This window comes from Tachyglossus aculeatus, chromosome 10, assembly GCF_015852505.1.
Source record: "Tachyglossus aculeatus isolate mTacAcu1 chromosome 10, mTacAcu1.pri, whole genome shotgun sequence".
NCBI classification, from domain to species: Eukaryota; Metazoa; Chordata; class Mammalia; order Monotremata; family Tachyglossidae; genus Tachyglossus; species Tachyglossus aculeatus.
Genome location: NC_052075.1, coordinates 56,532,665 through 56,554,664, shown reverse-complemented (window position 1 = coordinate 56,554,664; position 22,000 = coordinate 56,532,665). Strand labels below are relative to the sequence as shown.

Sequence of the window (22,000 nt, the reverse complement as noted above, 5' to 3'; positions counted from 1 at the left end):
ACTGTGTGCAGAGCACTGTACTAAGCTCTTGGGAAGTACAAGTCGGCAACATATAGAGACAGTCCCTACCCAACAGCGGGCTCACAGTCTAGAATCAATCAATCGTATTTACTGAGTGCTTACTGTGTGCAGAGCACTGTACTAAGCGCTTGGGAAGTACAAGTGGGCAACATATAGAGACGGTCCATACCCAACAGTGGGCTCACAGTCTAGAATCAATCAATCAGTATTTATTGAGCGCTTACTATGTGCAGATCACTGTACTAAGCGCTTGGGATGTACAAGTTGGCAACATCTAGAGACGGTCCCTACCCAACAGCGGGCTCACAGTCAGGGAAGGGGGGACGAGGGACCCGAGGCCCAGAGAAGTGACTCGCCCAAAGTCACCCAGCTGACGAGGGGCGGAGCCGGGATCGGAACCCGCGACCTCCGCCTCCAAAGCCCCGGCTCTTTCCACCGAGCCACGCTGCTTCTCGGAAGGGCGGCCCCCCCCGCCCCCCCGCCCCGCCCCGCCGACCGCCCCGAGCACGCACCTCTTCATTGAGGTTCAGGGCGCTGAGCAGAGAGTCCAGGTCCTCGAACTCGGCGTAGCCAAAACCTTTCAACCGCTCCGGGTTGCTGGGCTCCCGCGGCAGGCGCACCGCACTGATCTGTTGGGGGGACACGGAGCCCGTCACCCCCCCGGCCGAGGGGACGGGGAGGGCGGGCGGACGGGCCCGGGCCCGGGGCACTCACGTTCAGGCCCCGGAAGAAATCCTTGATGGACTCCTCGGTCACGTCGTACGGCAGGTTGCCCAGGAAGGCGGTGTAGGGCGGCGAGCGGGGCAGGCGGCTCCGGTCGATGTTGGGCTCGCGGGCGGCCCGCGGGGCCGTGGGCAGGATGGACCGGTCGATCGGGGCCACCCGGTACATGTCGTCCTCGTTGCTGTGCCAGGTGGTGGAGACTGCGGGAAGGGGGGGCCAGTCGGATTCATTCAATAGCAAGCGCTCAATAAATACGATTGATGATGATGATGATGATCGTACTTATTGGGCGCTTACGGCGCGCGGGCCACCGGACTAGGCGCTTGGCAAGTCCAGGTCGGCGACGTCGGTACCCGACGGCGGGCTCACAGGCTGGCATCAATCAATCGTATTTATTTACTGAGCGCTTAAGGTGTGCAGAGCACTGGACTAAGCGCTTGGGAAGTCCAAGTTGGCAACATCTAGAGACGGTCCCCACCCGACAAGGGGACTCACTAGAAAGGGGAGGGGGGGCGGACGACAGAACGAACCGTGTGGACGGGTGGCAGGTCGCCAGAATAAATGATATATAAAATAAATAAATAGAAAATTTCAATAAATAAATCACAAATAAATCATAGATATTTATAAATAAATAAATAGAAAGAAAGCTGGACGCACGTCATGAACGAAATAAATAGAAGAGTAAATATGGACAAGTAAAATCGATACGGTAATACATTTGTACAAACGGGGGCTGTGGGGAGGGGAAGGAGGAGAGGAAAAAGGGGGCTCAGTCTGGGAAGGCCTCCTGGAGGAGGTCCCCAGTGCCCGCTCCTTGCCCAACCAAGAAGGGACAATAATGATGATAATAATAATAATGATGGCATTTATTAAGCGCTTACTATGTGCAAAGCCCTGTTCTAAGCACTGGGGAGGTTACAAGGTGATCAGGATGTCCCACCGGGGGCTCGCAGTCTTCATCCCCATTTTACAGATGAGGTCACCGAGGCACAGAGAAGTGAAGCGACTAGCCCCAAGTCACGCAGCTGACAATTGGCGGGGCCGGGATTTGAACTCATGACCTCTGACTCCAAAGCCCGGGCTCTTTCCACTGAGCCACGCGGTTTCTCTAATAAAAACTGTAAGTACTTAACGAGCACCACCACGTGCCAGGCACTACACTATACTACACGGGCTTTGGAGTCAGAGGTCGTGGGTTCAAATCCCGGCTCCGCCACGTGTCAGCTGGGTGACTTTGGGCAAGTCGCTTCACTTCTCTGGGCCTCAGTTCCCTCCTCTGTAAAATGGGGATGAAGACTTTTGACCTTGTAACCTTCCCAGCGCTTAGAACAGTGCTCTGCACATAGTAAGCACTTAATAATCAATCAATCGCATTTATTGAGCGCTTACTGTGTGCACAGCACTGGACTAAGCACTTGGGACGTCCATGCCGGCAACACATAGAGACGGTCCCTACCCAACAGCGGGCTCACAGTCTAGAAGGGGGAGGCGGAGAACAAAACCAAACACACTAACAAAATAAAATAAATAGAATAGATATGTACAAGTAAAATAAATAGAGTAATAAACACGTACAAACATATATAAATATATACAGTTGCTGTGGGGAAGGGAAGGAGGTAAGATGGGGGGATGGAGAGGGGGACGAGGGGGAGAGGAAGGAAGGGGCTCAGTCTGGGAAGGCCTTATTCTTTTTATTTTATTTTGTTAATATGTTTTATTTTGTTCTCTGTCTCCCCCTTCTAGACTGTGAGCCCGCTGTTGGGTAGGGACCGTCTCTACATGTTGCCGACTTGGACTTCCCAAGCGCTTAGTCCAGTGCTCTGCACACAGTAAGCGCTCAATAAACACGACTGAATGAATGAGGTGAGCTATATGCCCTCATTATTATTACTATTATTATAGAAAGAAACAAGAAGGAAGGAAGGTGGTTATCTGGGAGAGCTTCCGTTGACCCGCTCCCTGCCTCCGAAACGCTCGACCCCTGGCTGAGGCGGTTTCTCCGGACCCCAAGGAACGTCGGTTTCAGCAAGGGAGCGGTTTCATAATAATAATAATAATGATGGCATTTATTAAGCGCTTACTATGTGCAAAGCACTGTTCTAAGCGCTGGGGAGGTGACAAGGTGATCAGGTTGTCCCACAAGGGGCTCCCAGTCTTAATCCCCGTTTTACAGATGAGGGAACTGAGGCCCAGAGAAGTTAAGCGACTTTGCCCAAAGTCACCCAGCTGACAGTTAGCGGAGTCGGGATGTGAACCCGTGACCTCTGACCCCAAAGTCCGGGCTCTTTCCACTGAGCCACGCTGCTTCTCTATTTCGCCATCCAAAAGGCCCCGCCAGCCCTCCCCGAGGGGGCCGATCTCCCCCTTCTAGACTGTAAGCCCACTGTTGGGTAGGGACTGTCTCTCTATGTTGCCAGCTTGGACTTCCCAAGCGCTTAGTCCAGTGCTCTGCACACGGTAAGCGCTCAATAAATACGATTGATTGAGGGCGAGGGGTGGAGGAGGGAGAGGAGGAGGAAGAGGGGAGAGACCTTACCATCTCCTTCCAGGTCATCCGTCTCATCAGCCCAGCTGACGGGCTTGGGGACGAAGGTGGGCCCGCCGCCGCCGCCGCTGCCGCCATCTTCGGCGAGGAAGTCCGTCAGGGTGAGGGTCTTCCCCTTCTTGTTCTTCTTCTTAGCTGCCAACACGGGGACACAAAGAGACGCTCAGCAGGCCTCGCCCGCACGACTGGGCCCCCGCCACAGGGAGGGAAACCAAGGCAGCCCGGCCCCGGGCTCCCATTACCCACCCCGGTGCTCAGGACGGTGCCTGGCGCGTGCTTAACGATTACCGTCATCGTTATTCGTTCCAGACTGGGAGCCCACTGCTGAGTAGGGGCCGTCTCTCTATGTTGCCAACTTGGACTTCCCAAGCGCTTAGTACAGTGCTCTGCACACAGGAAGCGCTCAATGAAGACGACTGAATGAATTATTAATTCCGTGGGCGGGAGAGGAATAGGTGGAAACGGAGCCCACCCACACCTACTAGAGGAGGCCTAAACACAGCCCCCTTGGGCCCATCTCGGGGTGGGAGTGCGTGTTAACGGAACATTAATCACTCCTCAATCAGCACAGGCCATTAATGGCACATCAATCAATCAATCAATCGTATTTATGGAGGTACATCCAACCTGGAAACGCGGTGGATTAAAGGGAAGGCCATCCCACCCGTGGGAAGGGGACGACTCTCCCGGGGACCGGCACCATGCCCTTCCCATCCCGCTCTGTGCCCTCCCGACAGGAGAGGCTAAGCGCTTGCATTCATTCGTTCATTCAATCGTATTTATTGAGCGCTTACTGTGTGCAGAGCACTGGGCTAAGCGCTTGGGAAGTCCAAGTTGGCAACATATAGAGACGGTCCCTACCCAACGGTGGGCTCACAGTCTAGAAGGGGGAGTGGGAGATCTCATATAACCTTAGGGAGGGCTCGTCGCCGTGGCTGAGGGCATTCATTCATTCAATCGTATTTACTGAGTGCTTACTGTGTGCAGAGCACTGGACTAAGCGCTTGGGAAGTCCAAGCTGGCAACATATAGAGACGGTCCCTACCCAACAAAGGGCTCACAGTCTAGAAGGGGGAGGGGGAGATCTCATATAACCTCAGGGTGGGCTCGTCCTGGCTGAGGGTATTCATTCATTCACTCATTCAATCGTATTTATTGAGTGCTTACTGTGTGCAGAGCACTGGACTAAGCGCTTAGAAAGTCCAAGCTGGCAACATATAGAGACGGTCCCTACCCAACAGCGGGCTCACAGTCTAGAAGGGGGAGCGGGAGATCTCATATAACCTCAAGGAGGGCTCGTCGCCATGGCTGAGGGGATTCATTCATTCATTCATTCAATCGTATTTATTGAGCGCTTACTGTGTGCAGAGCACTGGACTAAGCGCTTGGGAAGTCCAAGCTGGCACCATATAGAGACGGTCCCTACCCAACAATGGGCTCCCGGTCTAGAAGGGGGAGTGGGAGATCTCATATAACCTCAAGGAGGGCTCATAGCCGTGGCTGAGGGTATTCATTCATTCAATCGTATTTATTGAGCGCTGACTGTGTGCAGAGCACTGGGCTAAGCGCTTGGGAAGCCCAAGCTGGTAACATATAGAGACGGTCCCTACCCAACAGCGGGCTCACAGTCGACTCCGCTCTCTCATTCACCCCTCACATCCAAGCCGTCACCAAAACCTGCCGGTCTCAGCTCCGCAACATTGCCAAGATCCGCCCTTTCCTCTCCATCCAAACCGCTACCCTGCTCATTCAAGCTCTCATCCTATCCCGTCTGGACTACTGCACTAGCCTTCTCTCTGATCTCCCATCCTCGTGTCTCTCTCCACTTCAATCCATACTTCATGCTGCTGCCCGGATTATCTTTGTCCAGAAACGCTCTGAACATATCACTCCCCTCCTCAAAAACCTCCAGTGGCTACCGATCAATCTGCGCATCAGGCAGAAACTCCTCACCCTGGGCTTCAAGGCTGTCCATCACCTCGCCCCCTCCTACCTCACCTCCCTTCTCTCCTTCTACTGCCCAGCCCGCACCCTCCGCTCCTCCACCACTGATCTCCTCACTGTACCTCGCTCTCGCCTGTCCCGCCATCGATCCCCTGCCCACGTCATCCCCCGGGCCTGGAATGCCCTCCCTCTGCCCATCCGCCAAGCTAGCTCTCTTCCTCCCTTCAAGGCCCTGCTGAGAGCTCACCTCCTCCAGGAGGCCTTCCCAGACTGAGCCCCTTCTTTCCTCTCCCCCTCGTCCCCCTTTCCATCCCCCCGTCTTACCTCCTTCCCTTCCCCACAGCACCTGTATATATGTATATATGGTTGTACATATTTATTACTCTATTTATTTATTTTACTTGTACATTTCTATCCTACTTATTTTATTTTGTTGGTATGTTTGGTTCTGTTCTCTGTCTCCCCCTTTTAGACTGTGAGCCCACTGTTGGGTAGGGACTGTCTCTATGTGATGCCAATTTGTACTTCCCAAGCGCTTGGTACAGTGCTCTGCACATAGTAAGCGCTCAATAAATACGATTGATTGATTGATTGATTGATTGATTGATAGAAGGGGGAGCGGGAGATCTCATATAACCTCAGGGTGGGCTCGTCGCCGTGGCTGAGGGTATTCATTCATTCACTCATTCAATCGTATTTATTGTGCGCTTACTGTGTGCAGAGCACTGGGCTAAGCGCTTGGGAAGTCCAAGCTGGTAACATGTAGAGACGGTCCCTACCCAACAGCGGGCTCACAGTCTAGAAGGGGGAGCGGGAGATCTCATATAACCTCAGGGAGGGCTCGTCGCCGTGGCTGAGGGTATTCATTCATTCACTCATTCAATTGTATTTATTGAGCGCTTACTGTGTGCAGAGCACTGGACTAAGCGCTTAGAAAGTCCAAGCTGGCAACATATAGAGACGGTCCCTACCCAACAGCGGGCTCACAGTCTAGAAGGGGGAGTGGGAGATCTCATCATCATCATCATCAATCGTATTTATTGAGCGCTTACTGTGTGCAGAGCACTGTACTAAGCGCTTGGGAAGTCCAAGCTGGCAACATATAGAGACGGTCCCTACCCAACAACGGGCTCACAATCTAGAAGGGGGACCGGGAGATCTCATATAACCTCAAGGAGGGCCCGTGCCGTGGCTGAGGGTATTCATTCTTTCACTCATTCAATCGTATTTACTGAGCGCTTACTGTGTGCAGAGCACTGGACTAAGCGCTTGGGAAGTCCAAGCTGGCAACAGACAGAGACGGTCCCTACCCAACAGGGGGCTCACAGTCTAGAAGGGGGAGACAGACAACAAAACAAAACAAATTAACAAAATAAATAAAGTAGAATAAATATGTACAAGTAAAATAGAGTAATAAATACGTACAAACATATATACAGGTGCTGTGGGGAAGGGAAGGAGGTAAGGCTGGGGGGGGGGGAGGGGGGGAGGGGGGGAACCTGTACTTCCCAAGCGCTTAGTCCAGTGCTCTGCACACAGTAAGCGCTCAATAAATACGACTGAATGAATGAATGCTTCCTGCCCGCGGACAACTGGCTAGTTGCCGGCTGGCGTTGGGCCGGGCCGCCCTCCCGGACCTCTGGGCATCCGGAAGGGCAGGCGGCGGGACTTTGGCCGGCCGAAGGGTCTGGCTCCCGGCGGCGAGGCTCGAAGTCCGACGGGCCGAGGCTAAATCTAAAGGGAGGACCGTGTCCGGTGGGAGAGGGGAGGTAGGAGACCACCCCTCTCCCTCAAGTACCGACTTTTGACATTTACACCCTCGAGTTTTGCCGACTTGTACTTCCCAAGCGCTTAGTACAGCGCTCTGCACACAGTCAGCGCTCAATAAATACGATTGATTGATGATTATTTACTACAGCGTGGCTCAGTGGAAAGAGCCCGGGCTTTGGAGTCAGAGGTCACAGGTTCACATCCCGGCTCTGCCAATTGTCAGCTGCGTGGCTTTGGGCAAGTCACTTCACTTCTCCGGGCCTCAGTTACCTCATCTGTAAAACGGGCATTAATAATAATAATAATAATGACATTTATTAAGCGCTTCCTATGTGCAAAGCACTGTTCGAAGCGCTGGGGAGGTTACAAGGTGATCAGGTTGTCCCACGGGGGGCTCCCAGTCTTAACCCCCATATTACAGACGAGGGAATGGAGGCCCAGAGAAGTGAAGTGACTTGCCCCAAGTCACACAGCAGACAGTTGGCAGAGTCGGGATTGGAACCCGTGACCTTTCCAATTTCCAATTTCTCCGTCAATTAGCTGTGTGACTGTGGGCACGTCACTTCACTTCTCTCTGCCTCAGTTACCTCATCTGTAAAATGGGGATTAAGACTGTAAGTGGGACAGCCTGATCACCCTGTAAACTCCCCAGCACTTAGAACAGTGCTTTGCACATAGTAAGCGCTTAAGAGCCCGGGCTCTTTCCACTAAGCCACGAAGCTCTTCTATGCAGGATTAAGACTGTGAGCCCTATGTGGGACAACCCAATTACCCTGTATCCCCCCAGTGCTTAGAACAAGGCTTTGCACATAGTAAGCACTTAACAAGTACCATCGTTATTATTATTATTACTACTCTATTTTACTTGTACATATTTATTTTATTCTGTTAATATGTTTTGTTGTCTGTGTCCCCCTTCTAGACTGCGAGCCCGCTGTTGGGGAGGGACCGTCTCTATATGTTGCCAACTTCCCAAGCGCTTAGTCCAGTGCTCTGCACACAGTAAGCGCTCAATAAATACGACTGAATGAATGACTGAATGAATGAGTGGCTACTCTCTGGAAGCCAGAGGTGGGCTACCATGTTGGCTGTCTTCTTGGGGGGGACCCTGGCTCGTGGCCCCGGGGACCTTAGGTCCCCAGTGGGTCCCACAGGACACCCAACACATAAAATACCCGGCTCTCATCATCAATCGTATTTATTGAGCGCTTACTATGTGCAGAGCACTGTACTAAGCACTTGGGAGGTACAAATTGGCAACATATAGAGACAGTCCCTACCCAACAGTGGGCTCACAGTCTAAAAGAGAGCTCTCGGAGAGAACCGGGCTTGTGGCTGCCTCTGGGGAGTCCTCCGGCCTCCGAGGGTTGGAAGCACGAACGGAAGGGGATGGGGAGAGGTGTAGCCGCCCCGGGAATCAGATCGATCCGTTCCAAAGGGCGGCCCTGGGTAATAATCATCATAATAATAATGCTGGTATTTGTTAAGCGCTTACTCTGTGCCAAGCACTGTTCTAAGCGCCGGGGTAGATACCAGGTAATCAGGTTGTCCCACGTGGGGCTCACCGTCTTCATCCCCATTTTCCAGATGAGGGAACTGAGGCCCGGAGAAGTGAAGCGACTGGCCCAAAGTCCCCCAGCTGACAAGTGGCGGAGCCGGGATTTGAACCCACGACCTCTGACTCCAAAGCCCGGGCTCTTTCCAATGAGCCGCGCCGCTGATTAGCGACTTGGAGGAGCAACCGGCCAGGGAAGTGACATCGACCCGGCTCGGGAACCCCCCCCGCTGCCCCAACGACCGGGAGCCCAGAGTGGGACAGGGACTGTGCCCAATCTGATTAAAGTGGATTAATTCAATCGTATTTATTCATTAATTCATTCAATCATCTTTATTGAGCGCTTACTGTGTGCAGAGCACTGTACTAAGTGCTTGGATAGTACAAGTTGGCAACATATGGAGACGGTCCCTACCCAACAGCGGGCTCACAGTCTAGAAAGGGGGGAGACAGAACAAAAAACAAAACATATTAACAAAATAAAATAAATAGAATAAACATGTACAAGTAAAATAAAGAGTAATAAATACGTACAAACATATATACAGGTGCTGTGGGGAGGGGAAGGAGGTAAGGCGGGAGGGATGGAGAGGGGGAGGAGGGGGCTTCTCTTAGTGTGGCTCAGTGGAAAGAGCCCGGGCTTTGGAATCAGAGGTCATGGGTTCAAATCCCGGCTCCGCCAACTGTCAGCTGGGTGACTTTGGGCAAGTCACTTCACTTCTCTCGGCCTCAGTTACCTCATCTGTAAAATGGGGATGAAGACTGTGAGCGGGACAGCCTGATCACCCTGTAAACTCCCCAGCACTTAGAACAGTGCTTTGCACATAGTAAGCGCTTAATAAATGCCATTATTATTATTATTTGTGGATAGAGCACGGGCCCAAGCCTTAGAAGGACCTGGGTTCTAATCCCGGCCCCGCCACATGCCTGCTGTGTGTCCTTGGGCAAGTCGCTTCACTTCTCTGGGCCTCAATTCCCTCATCTGTAAAATGGGGACTAAGAGTGTAAGCCCCATGTGGGACAGGAACTGTATCCAACCTAACTTGTATCTACTCCAGCACTTAAAACAGTGCTTGGCACATAAGCACGTAACAAATACCGTGGCTCAGTGGAAAAGAGCATGGGCTTTCGAGTCAGAGGTCATGGGTTCAAACCCCGGCTCTGCCAACTGTCAGCTGTGTGACTTTGGGCAAGCCACTTGACTTCTCTGGGCCTCAGTTACCTCATCTGGAAAATGGGGATTAAAGACTGTGAGCCCCCCCCGTGGGACAAACTGACCACCTTGTAACCTCCCCAGTGCTTAGAACAGTGCTTTGTACATAGTAAGCGCTTAATACCATCATTATTATTATTAAGTACCATGATTATTATTACTTAACATTACCTCTGCACAGAGTTGGCTGACCAGAAACTGGCGGGGGGCGGGGAGAGGGCAGTGGGGGAGACCTGGCTGCTCAGGGGTGGCTTAGTGACAAGAGCCCGGGCTTGGGAGTCAGAGGACGTGGGTTCTAATCCCGGCTCCGCCACTGGTCTGCTGTGTGACCCTGGGCAAGTCACTTCACTTCTCCGTGCCTCAGCTCCCTTGTCTGTAAAATGGGGATTAAGACTGCGAGCCCCCCGTGGGACAACCTGATTACCTTGTATCTACCTCAGTGCTTAGAACAGTGCTTGGAACATAGTAAGCACTTAGATACTGTCATCATTATTATTATAAATTACAGATAATGATAATAATAATGTTACCTGCTTACTATGTGCCAAGCACTGTTCTAAGCACTGAATATGGGCAGATATGGGCATAAGTGCTATGGTGCTGGAAGGAGTGACTGAGCCACCTACTTCCCCTCCCCACAGCACCTGTATATATGTATATATGTTTGTATGTATTTATTACTCTATTTACTTATACATATTTATTCTATTTATTTTATTTTGTTAACATGTTTTGTTGTCTGTCTCCCCCTTCTAGACGGTGAGCCCGCTGTTGGGTAGGGACCATCTCTAGATGTTGCCAACTTGTACTTCCCAAGTGCTTAGTCCAGTGCTCTGCACACTGTAAGTGCTCAATAAATACGATTGAATGAATGAATGAAAGGAGCGGGGCCTGATTACAGATACTATTACATCACCCAAGACAGCCCCAAAGGCTCAGCTGTGCAGGTTTTGAGGTGTATCTGGTCTGTCGTGAGGGGAGAGGAATGAGAGGAGGAGGAGAAAAGGAGGAGAAAAGGAGGAGAAGAGGAGGAGGAGAAAAGGAGGAGAACAGGAGGAAAACAGGAGGAGGAAAACAGAAAAACAGCAGAAAAACGAGGAGAAAAGGAGGAGAAAAGGAGAACAGGAGGAGGACTAAAGGAGAAGAACAGGAGGAGAACAGGAGGAAAACAGGAGGAGGAAAACAGGAGGAGGAGAAAAGGAGGAGGAGAAGAGAAGGAGGAGAAAAGGAGGAGGAGAAAAGGAGGAGGAGAAAAGGAGGAGGAGAAGAGGAGGAGGAGAAGAGGAGGAGGAGAAGAGGAGGAGAAGGAGAAGACGAGGAGGAGAAGAGGAGGAGAAGAGGAGGAGAAGAGGAGGAGGAGAGGAGAAGAGGAGGAGGAGAGGAGGAGAAGAGGAGGAGAAGAGGAGGAGGAGAGGAGGAGAAGAGGAGGAGAAGAGGAGGAGGAGAGGAGGAGGAGGAGAAAAGGAGGAGGAGAAAAGAAGGAGGAGAAAAGGAGGAGGAGAAAAGGAGGAGGAGAAAAGGAGAACAGGAGGAGAAAAGGAGAAGGAGAAAAGGAGAACAGGAGGAGAAAAGGAGAACAGGAGGAGAAGAGGAGAAAAGGAGGAGAAAAGGAGGAGGAGAAAAGGAGGAGGAGAAGAGGAGGAGAAGAGGAGGAGGAGAAGAGGAGGAGGAGGAGAAAAGGAGGAGGAGGAGTGGTGCACAATGCAAATTGGGTGATCAGCTAGCTGTGGGTCTGGAGAACCCAGACAGCTCTCTCAGGGCAGATGGAGGGGGATCCCAGCCCCAACATCAACTTGTCCTTCCCGCGGGAATCCACCCGGTCTCGTCCTTGAGGAAAGCGGATCCCGGTTCCAAACCGGGCTGCTGCTACGCTCTGCACCACCGCTAAGGCCTGGGCCTATTTGGGAAGCTGCAGGGAGAGGTTGGAAGCCCCCCAAAATGCCAGGAGACGGGGCGCCGGGGATTGTCCAGAAACGCTCTGGGCATATCACTCCCCTCCTCAAAAATCTCCAGTGGCTACCAATCAATCTGCACATCAGGCAGAAACTCCTCACCCTGGGCTTCCAGGCTGTCCATCCATCCATCCCCTGGCCCCCTCCTACCTCACGAGCTCCCTTCTGTCCTTCTCCAGCCCAGCCCGCACCCTCCGCTCCTCTGCGGCTAATCTCCTCCCCGTGCCCCGTGCTCGCCTGTCCCGCCGTCGACCCCCGGTCCACGTCATCCCCCTGGCCTGGAATGCCCTCCCTCTGCCCATCCGCCAAGCTCGCTCTCTTCCTCCCTTCAAGGCCCTATTGAGGGCTCACCTCCTCCAGGAGGCCTTCCCACACTGAGCCCCTTCCTTCCTCCCCCCCCTCCATCTCCCCCATCTTACCTCCTTCCCTTCCCCACAGCCCCTGTATATATGTACATATGTTTGTACATATTTTTTACTCTATTTATTTATTTTATTTGTACATATCTATTCTATTTATTTTATTTTGTTAGTATGTTTGGTTTTGTTCTCTGTCTCCCCCTTTTAAACTGTGAGCCCACTGTTGGGTAGGGACTGTCTCTACATGTTGCCAATTTGTACTTCCCAAGTGCTTAGTCCAGTGCTCTGCACATAGTAAGCGCTCAATAAATACGATTGATGATGATGATGATGATTGCCTGACACCCACCCTGTCTCCAGGGTATCGTGGGGGTGGGTCCCCGAATGTCCCCAAAGAGGAGACCCGGGCTGGGAGTTACTCGACAGGAAAACTTCCGCTCCATTGCCCTTATCATCGGGGCTCCTCTTGGGTGCGAAAGAAGCCAGCGAGGGCAAGGCGCCCTGTTCCCAACTGGCCTCCCTGCTTCTTCGTTTGGAAGACTGAGACCCCCGCACCCTTTCAATCAATCAATCAATCGTATTTATTGAGCACTTACTGTGTGCAGAGCACTGTACTAAGCGCTTGGGAAGTACAAGTTGACAACATACAGAGACAGTCCCTACCCAACAGTGGGCTCACAGTCTAGAAGGGGGAGACAGAGAACAAAACCAAACATACTAACAAAATAAAATAAATAGAATAGAAATGTACAAATAAAATAGAGTAATAAATCTGTACAAACATATATCCATATATACAGGTGCTGTGGGGAAGGGAAGGAGGTAAGATGGGGGGATGGAGGGGGGACGAGGGGTTTAGCACGTTTAGGCCTCTGGTCTGGCCCGACTCGGGGTCACGGTGGGGATCCTGGGGGTGCGGGGTGCCAGGGAAGACCCGGAGGTGGAGACTAGTAAGCTCAATGGGAAAGAGCCCGGGCTTTGGAGTCAGAGGTCATGGGTTCAAATCCCGGCTCTGCCAATTAGCTGTGTGACTTTGGGCAAGTCACTTAACTTCTCTGTGCCTCAGTGACCTCATCTGCAAAATGGGGGTGAAGACTGTGAGCCCCCCGTGGGGCAACCTGATCACCTTGTAACCTCTCCAGCACTCAGAACAGTGCTTTCAATCAATCAATCGTATTTATTGAGCGCTTACTGTGTGCAGAGCACTGGACTAAGCGCTTGGGAAGTACAAGCTGGCAACATATAGAGACAGTCCCTACCCAACAGTGGGCTCACAGTCCAGAAGACTTTGCACATAGTAAGCGCTTAATAAATGCCATTATTATTATTATCATTATTATTCATTCAATCACATTTATTGAGCGCTTACTGTGTGCAGAGCACTGTACTAAGTGCCTGGGAAGTACAAGTTGGCAACATATAGAGACAGTCCCTACCCAACAGCAGGCTCACAGTTTAAAAGGGGGAGACAGAGAACAAAACATATTAACAAAATAAAATAAATAGAATAAATATGTACAAATAAAATAGAGTAATAAATATGTACAAACATATATACAGGTATTACGTATTTATTGAGCGCTTACTGCGTGCAGAGCACTGTACTAAGTGCTTGGAAAGTACAAGTCGGCAACATAGAGAGAAGGTCCCTACCCAACAACAGGCTCAGCGCTCTGCACATAGTAAGCGCTCACCAAATACCACGGACCCATGGTAGAGGGCCCGGGTCGAATCGGCACTGGGGCAGCGATTAATAGTGATGGTATTTGTTAAGCGCTCACTACGTGCCAAGCACTGTTCTAAACACTGGGGGGGATTCAAGGTGATCACGTTGTCCCATGTGGGGCTCACAGTCTTTACCCCCATTTTACAGATAAGGGAACTGAGGCTCGGAGAAGTGAAGTGACTTGCCCAGGGTCACCCAGCTGACAAGTGGCGGAGCCAGGATTAGAACCCACAACCTCTGACTCCCAAGCCCGGGCTCTTTCCACAGAGCCACGCTGCTTCTCAGGAAAAGTCTGTCTTTGTTGCTGAACTGTAGTTTCCAAGCGCTAAGTACAGTGCTCTATGCATAGTAAGCGCTCAGTCCAGTGCTCTGCACACAGTAAGCGTTCAGTACAGTGCTCTGCACATAGTAAGTGCTCACCAAATACCACCAACCGAAGAGGGCTTGGGTTGCACTGGCACCAGGGCAGCCATAATAACAGTGATGGTATTTGTTAAGCACTCACTACATGCCAAGCACTGTTCTAAGCACTGGGGGAGGATACAAGGTGATCACGTTGTCCCACGTGGGGCCCAGTCTTCACCCCCATTTTACAGATAAGGGAACTGAGGCTCGGAGAAGTGAAGTGACTTGCCCAAGGTCACCTGGCTGACAAGGGGCGGAGCCAGGATTAGAACCCACGACCTCTGACTCCCAAGCCCGGGCTCGTTCCACAGAGCCACGCTGCTTCTCGGGAGGCGACTGTCTTTGTTGCTGAACTGTAGCTTCCAAGCGCTTAGTACAGTGCTTTGCACACAGTAAGCGCTCAGTACAGTGCTCTGCACACAGTAAGTGCTCACCAAATACGACGGACCGAAGGAAGAGGGCTTGGGTTGAACTGGCACCGGGGCAGCGATTAATAATAATAGTGATGGTATTTGTTAAGCGCTCACTACGTGCCAAGCACTGTTCAAAGCACTGGGGGGAACACAAGGTGATCAGGTTGTCCCATGTGGGGCTCACAGTCTTTACCCCCATTTTACAGATAAGAGAACTGAGGCTCCAAGTGAAGTGACTTGCCCAGGGTCACCCAGCTGACAAGTGGCAGGGCCAAAATTAGAACCCACGACCCCTGACTCCCAAGCCCGGGCTCTTTCCACAGAGCCACGCTGCTTCTCGGGAGGCGACTGTCTTTGCTGCTGAATTGTAGTTTCCAAGCGCTTAGTACAGTGCTCTACGCATAGTAAGCACTCCATCCAGTGCTCTGCACACAGTAAGTGCTCACCAAATACCACCGACCGAAGAGGGCTTGGGTTGAACTGGCACCGGGGCAGCGATTAATAATAACAATGATGGTATTTGTTAAGCGCTCACTACGTGCCAAGCACTGTTCTAAGCACTGGGGGAGGATACAAGGTGATCACGGTGTCCCAGGTGGGGCTCAGTCTTCACCCCCATTTTACAGATAAGGGAACTGAGGCTCGGAGAAGTGAGGTGTCTTGCCCAAGGTCACCCGGCTGACAAGTGGCGGAGCCAGGATTAGAACCCACGACCTCTGACTCCCAAGCCCGGGCTCTTTCCAGAGCCATGCTGCTTTTCGAGAGGCGGCTACCTTTCTGTAGTTTCCAAGCGCTTAGTACAGTGCTCTGCACACAGTAAGCACTCAGTCCAGTGCTCTGCACACAGGAAGCGTTCAGTACAGTGCTCTGCACATAGCAAGTGCTCACCAAATACCACCGCCCAAAGGAAGAGGGCTTGGGTTGAACTGGCACCGGGGCGGCGATTAATAACAATGATGGTATTTGCTAAGTGCTCACTACGTGCCAAGCACTGTTCTAAGCACTGGGGGAGGATACAAGGTGATCACGCTGTCCCACGTGGGGCTCAGTCTTCAGCCCCATTTTACAGATAAGGGAACTGAGGCTCGGAGAAGTGAAGTGTCTTGCCCAAGGTCATCCAGCTGACAAGTGGTGGAGGCAGGATTAGAACCCACGACTTCTGACTCCCAAGCCCGGGCTCGTTCCACAGAGCCACGCTGCTTCTCGGGAGGCGACTGTCTTTGTTGCTGAACTGTAGTTTCCAAGCACTTAGTACAGTGCTTTGCGCACAGTAAGTGCTCAGTACAGTGCTCTGCACACAGTAAGTGCTCACCAAATACCACCGACCAAAGGAAGAGGGCTTGAGTTGACTGGCACCGGGGCGGCGATTAATAATAACAATGATGGTATTTGTTAAGCGCTCACTACGTGCCAAGCACTGTTCTAAGCACTGCGGGAGGATACAAGGTGCTCACGCTGTCCCACGTGGGGCTCAGTCTTCAGCCCCATTTTACAGATAAGGGAACTGAGGCTCAGAGAAGTGAAGTGTCTTGCCCAAGGTCACCCGGCTGACAAGTGATGGAGGCAGGTTTAGAACCCGCGACTTCTGACTCCCAAGCCCGGGCTCGTTCCACAGAGCCACGCTGCTTTTCGAGAGGCGGCTGCCTTTCTCTGTGGCTGAACTGTAATTTCCAAGCGCTTAGTACAGTACTCTGCACACAGTAAGTGCTCAGTACAGTGCTCTGCACACAGTAAGCGTTCAGTACAGCGCTCTGCACACAGCAAGTGCTCACCAAATACCACCAATCAAAGGAAGAGGGCTTGGGTTGAACTGGCACCGGGGCAGCGATTAATAATAATAGTGATGGTATTTGTTAAGCGCTCACGACGTGCCAAGCACTGTTCTAAGCACTGGGGGAGGATACAAGGTGATCACGTTGTCCCAGGTGGGGCTCAGTCTTCACCCCCATTTTACAGATAAGGGAACTGAGGCTCGGAGAAGTGAAGTGTCTTGCCCAAGGTCATCCGGCTGACAAGTGGTGGAGGCAGGATTAGAACCCACGACTTCTGACTCCCAAGCCCGGGCTCGTTCCACAGAGCCACGCTGCTTCTCGGGAGGCGACTGTCTTTGTTGCTGAACTGTAGTTTCCAAGCGCTTAGTACAGTGCTTTGCGCACAGTAAGTGCTCAGTACAGTGCTCTGCACACAGTAAGTGCTCACCAAATACCACCGACCAAAGGAAGAGGGCTTGAGTTGAACTGGCACCGGGGTGGCGATTAATAATAACAGTGATGGTATTTGTTAAGCGCTCACTACGTGCCAAGCACTGTTCTAAGCACTGGGGGAGGATACAAGGTGATCACGCTGTCCCACGTGGGGCTCAGTCTTCACCCCCATTTTACAGATAAGGGAACTGAGGCTCGGAGAAGTGAAGTGACTTGCCCAAGGTCACCCGGCTGACAAGTGGTGGAGCCAGGATTAGAACCCACGACCTCTGACTCCCAAGCTCGGGCTCTTTCCACAGAGCCACGCTGCTTTTCGAGAGGCGGCTGCCTTTCTCTGTGGCTGAACTGTAATTTCCAAGCGCTTAGTACAGTACTCTGCACACAGTAAGTGCTCAGTACAGTGCTCTGCACACAGTAAGCGTTCAGTACAGCGCTCTGCACACAGCAAGTGCTCACCAAATACCACCAATCAAAGGAAGAGGGCTTGGGTTGAACTGGCACCGGGGCAGCGATTAATAATAATAGTGATGGTATTTGTTAAGCGCTCACGACGTGCCAAGCACTGTTCTAAGCACTGGGGGGATACAAGGTGATCACGTTGTCCCACGTGGGGCTCAGTCTTCACCCCCATTTTACAGATAAGGGAACTGAGGCTCGGAGAAGTGAGGTGTCTTGCCCAAGGTCACCCGGCTGACAAGTGGCGGAGGCAGAATTAGAACCCACGACCTCAGACTCCCAAGCCCGGGCTCGTTCCACAGAGCCACGCTGCTTCTCGGGAGGCGACTGTCTTTGTTGCTGAACTGTAGCTTCCAAGCGCTTAGTACAGTGCTTTGCACACAGTAAGCGCTCAGTACAGTGCTCTGCACACAGTAAGTGCTCACCAAATACCACCGACCGAAGGTAGAGGGCTTGGGTTGAACTGGCACCGGGGCAGCGATTAATAATAATAGTAATGGTATTTGTTAAGCGCTCACTACGTGCCAAGCACTGTTCTAAGCACTGGGGGAGGATACAAGGTGATCACGCTGTCCCACGTGGGGCTCAGTCTTCAGCCCCATTTTACAGATAAGGGAACTGAGGCTCGGAGAAGTGAAGTGACTTGCCCAAGGTCACCCGGCTGACAAGTGGTGGAGCCAGGATTAGAACCCACGACCTCTGACTCCCAAGCTCGGGCTCTTTCCACAGAGCCATGCTGCTTTTCGAGAGGCGGCTGCCTTTCTCTGTGGCTGAACTGTAATTTCCAAGCGCTTAGTACAGTGCTCTGCGCACAGCAAGCGCTCAGCACAGTACTCTGCACACAGTAAGCATTCAGTACAGCACTCTGCACATAGTAAATGCTCACCAAATACCACCGACCAAAGGAAGAGGGCTTGGGTTGAACTGGCACCGGGGCACCAATTAATAATAATAGTGATGGTATTTGTTAAGCGCTCACTACGTGCCAAGCACTGTTCTAATCACTGCGGGAGGATACAAGGTGATCACGTTGTCCCACGTGGGGCTCACAGTCTTCACCCCCATTTTACAGATAAGGGAACTGAGGTTCGGAGAAGTGAGGTGTCTTGCCCAAGGTCACCCGGCTGACAAGTGGTGGAGGCAGGATTAGAACCCACGACCTCTGACTCCCAAGCCCGGGCTCTTTCCACAGAGCCATGCTGCTTTTCGAGAGGCGGCTGCCTTTCTTTGTGGCAGAGCTGTAGTTTCCAAGCGCTTAGTACAGTGCTCTGCACACAGTAAATGCTCACCAAATACCACTGACCAAAGGAAGAGGGCTTGGGTTGAACTGGCACCGGGGCACCAATTAATAATAATAGTGATGGTATTTGTTAAGTGCTCACTACGTGCCAAGCACTGTTCAAAGCACTGGGGGAGGATACAAGGTGATCACGTTGTCCCACGTGGGGCTCACAGTCTTCACCCCCATTTTACAGATAAGGGAACTGAGGCTCGGAGAAGTGAAGTGTCTTGTCCAAGGTCACCCGGCTGACAAGTGGCGGAGCCAGGATTAGAACCCACGACCTCTGACTCTCAAGCCCGGGCTGCTTTTCGAGAGGCGGCTGCCTTTCTTTGTGGCTGAACTGTAATTTCCAAGCGCTCAGCCCAGTGCTCTGCACACAGTAAGCACTCAGTCCAGTGCTCTGCACACAGTAGGCGCTCAATAAATACGATGGAGTCGAATGGACGGATTGATGAGGGCGCCTCCCTCCCCTCCCCCCTGCGGCGCCCGCGTGTCAGCCCCGCACGTGGACGCCCCTCGCCCGGGAGCGCGCGCGCGCGTCCCCGCCGAGCATGCGCGGTGGCGCCGGGCAGCAGCGCGCAGGCGCACGGAGGCCGAAACTATTCCTCCCTATTTATTGAGCGCTCAGCGTGGGCAGAGCCAGCGTTGCCGAGGTGGTGAGTTCGAGTCTCACCTGGGGACGTTACGTTTTTTTCTTTTTAAGCGCTCTGCACACAGTAGGCGCTCCATAAATTCAATCATCCAATCGTATTTACTGAGCGCTTACCGTGTGCAGAGCACTGTACTAAGCGCTTGGGAAGTACAATTTGGCAATAAATACGACAATGAATAAGCGCTTAGTCCAGTGCTCTGCACACCGTAGGCGCTCAATAAATACGATTGAATGAATGAGGGGAGAGGGCTCTTAAGCTCACCCTGGCCCGGGAACGCGCCTAGTTGTTGCACTGCGGTTTGGACGCCTGCCTCCTTGTTTTTTTTGGTGTTATCCGCCTCCCCCTTCTAGACTGGGAGCCTGTTTTGGGGGAGGGATTGTCTCCCTTTATTGCTGAATTGTCCTTCCCAAGCGCTTAGTCCAGTGCTCTGCACACAGTAGGCGCTCCATAAATTCATCCAATCGTATTTACTGAGCGCTTACCATGTGCAGAGCACTGTAGTAAGCGCTTGGGAAGTACAAGTTGGCAATAAATATGAGTGAATGAATAACCGCTTTGTCCAGTGCTCTGCACACGGTAAGCGCTCAATAAATAGGATTGAACGAGTTCACCATGGCCAGGGAACGCGCCTAGTTGTTGCACTGCGGTTTGGACGCCTGTCTCACAGTAAGCGCTCAATAAATACGATTGAATGAATGAATGAATGTCTCCTTGTTTTTTTGGTGGTGTCCGCCTCCCCCTTCTAGACGGGGAGCCCGTTTTGGGAGAGGGATTGTTCCCCTTTATTGCTGAATTGTCCTTCCCAAGCGCTTAGTCCAGTGCTCTGCACACAGTAGGCGCCCAGTGACTGCACAGTCATTCACTCAATCGTATTTACTGAGCGCTTACTGTGTGCAGACCACTGTACTAAGCGCTTGGAAAGTCCAAGATGGCAATAAATACGACTGAATGAATGAGGGGAAAGGACTCTTAAGCTCGCCCTGGCCAGGGAACGCGCCTAGTTGTTGCACTGCGGTTTGGACGCCTGTCTCACAGTAAGCGCTCAATAAATACGATTGAATGAATGAATGTCTCCTTGTTTTTTTGGTGGTGTCCGCCTCCCCCTTCCAGACTGGGAGCCCGTTTTGGGGCAGGGATTCCCCCCCTTTATTGCTGAATTGTCCTTCCCAAGCGCTTAGCCCAGTGCTCTGCACACAGTAGGCGCCCAGTGACGGCACCGTCATTCACTCAATCGTACTTATTGAGCGCTTACTGTGTGCAGCGCACTGGACTAAGCGCCTGGGAAGTCCAAGTTGGCTATAAATACGACTGAATGAATGAGGGGGAAGCACGCGCGTCCCCGCCGAGCATGCGCGGTGGCGCCGGGCAGCAGCGCGCAGGCGCACGGAGGCTGAAACTATTCCTCCCTATTTATTGAGCGCTCAGGGTGTGCAGAGCCAGCGTTGCCGAGGTGGTGAGTTCGAGTCTCACCTGGGGACGTTAGGTTTTGTTTTTCTTTTTAAGCGCTCTGCACACAGTAGGCGCTCCATAAATTCATTCATCCAATCGTATTTATTGAGCGCTTACCGTGTGCAGAGCACTGTACTAAGCGCTTGGGGAGTACAAGTTGGCAATAAATGCGACTGAATGAATACGCGCTTAGTCCAGTGCTCTGCACACCGTAAGCGCTCAATAAATAGGATTGAATGAATGAGGGGAAAGGACTCTTAAGCTCGCCCTGGCCAGGGAACGCGCCTAGTTGTTGCACTGCGGTTTGGACGCCTGTCTCACAGTAAGCGCTCAATAAATACGATTGAATGAATGAATGTCTCCTTGTTTTTTTGTTGGTGTCCGCCTCCCCCTTCCAGACTGGGAGCCCGTTTTGGGGCAGGGATTCCCCCCCTTTATTGCTGAATTGTCCTTCCCAAGCGCTTAGCCCAGTGCTCTGCACACAGTAGGCGCCCAGTGACGGCACCGTCATTCACTCAATCGTACTTATTGAGCGCTTACTGTGTGCAGCGCACTGGACTAAGCGCCTGGGAAGTCCAAGTTGGCTATAAATACGACTGAATGAATGAGGGGGAAGCACGCGCGTCCCCGCCGAGCATGCGCGGTGGCGCCGGGCAGCAGCGCGCAGGCGCACGGAGGCCGAAACTATTCCTCCCTATTTATTGAGCGCTCAGGGTGTGCAGAGCCAGCGTTGCCGAGGTGGTGAGTTCGAGTCTCACCTGGGGACGTTAGGTTTTGTTTTTCTTTTTAAGCGCTCTGCACACAGTAGGCGCTCCATAAATTCACTCATCCAATCGTATTTAGTGAGCGCTTACCGTGTGCAGAGCACTGTACTAAGCGCTTGGGAAGTACAAGTTGGCAGTAAATACGACTGAATGAATAAGCGCTTAGTCCAGTGCTCTGCACACCGTAAGCGCTCAATTAACAGGATTGAATGAATGAGGGGAGAGGGCTCTTAAGCTCACCCTGGCCAGGAAACTCTCCTAGTTGTTGCACTGCGGTTTGGACGCCTGTCTCTTTTTTTTTTTTTTTTGGTGGTGTTCGCCTCCCCCTTCTAGACTGGGAGCCCGTTTTGGGGGAGGGATTGTCTCCCTTTATTGCTGAATTGTCCTTCCTAAGCGCTTAGTCCAGTGCTCTGCACACAGTAGGCGCTCCATAAATTCATCCAATCGTATTTACTGAGCGCTTACCATGTGCAGAGCACTGTAGTAAGCGCTTGGGAAGTACAAGTTGGCAATAAATATGACAATGAATAACCGCTTAGTCCAGTGCTCTGCACACGGTA

General features: G+C 52.2%; 1 protein-coding gene across 1 annotated transcript in view; it reads right to left on the bottom strand.

Moving 5' to 3' along the window:
- EIF4B (eukaryotic translation initiation factor 4B) overlaps positions 1-22,000 on the bottom strand; it is a 44,126-nt gene that overhangs the window by 14,268 nt on the left and 7,858 nt on the right. The window contains exons 2-4 of the mRNA XM_038752132.1: positions 3,287-3,430; positions 736-944; positions 534-650 (exon numbers count right to left, since the gene is read on the bottom strand). Of these exons, the coding sequence (XP_038608060.1) occupies positions 534-650; positions 736-944; positions 3,287-3,430 (470 nt within the window). The remainder of the gene's footprint in view (positions 1-533; positions 651-735; positions 945-3,286; positions 3,431-22,000) is intronic.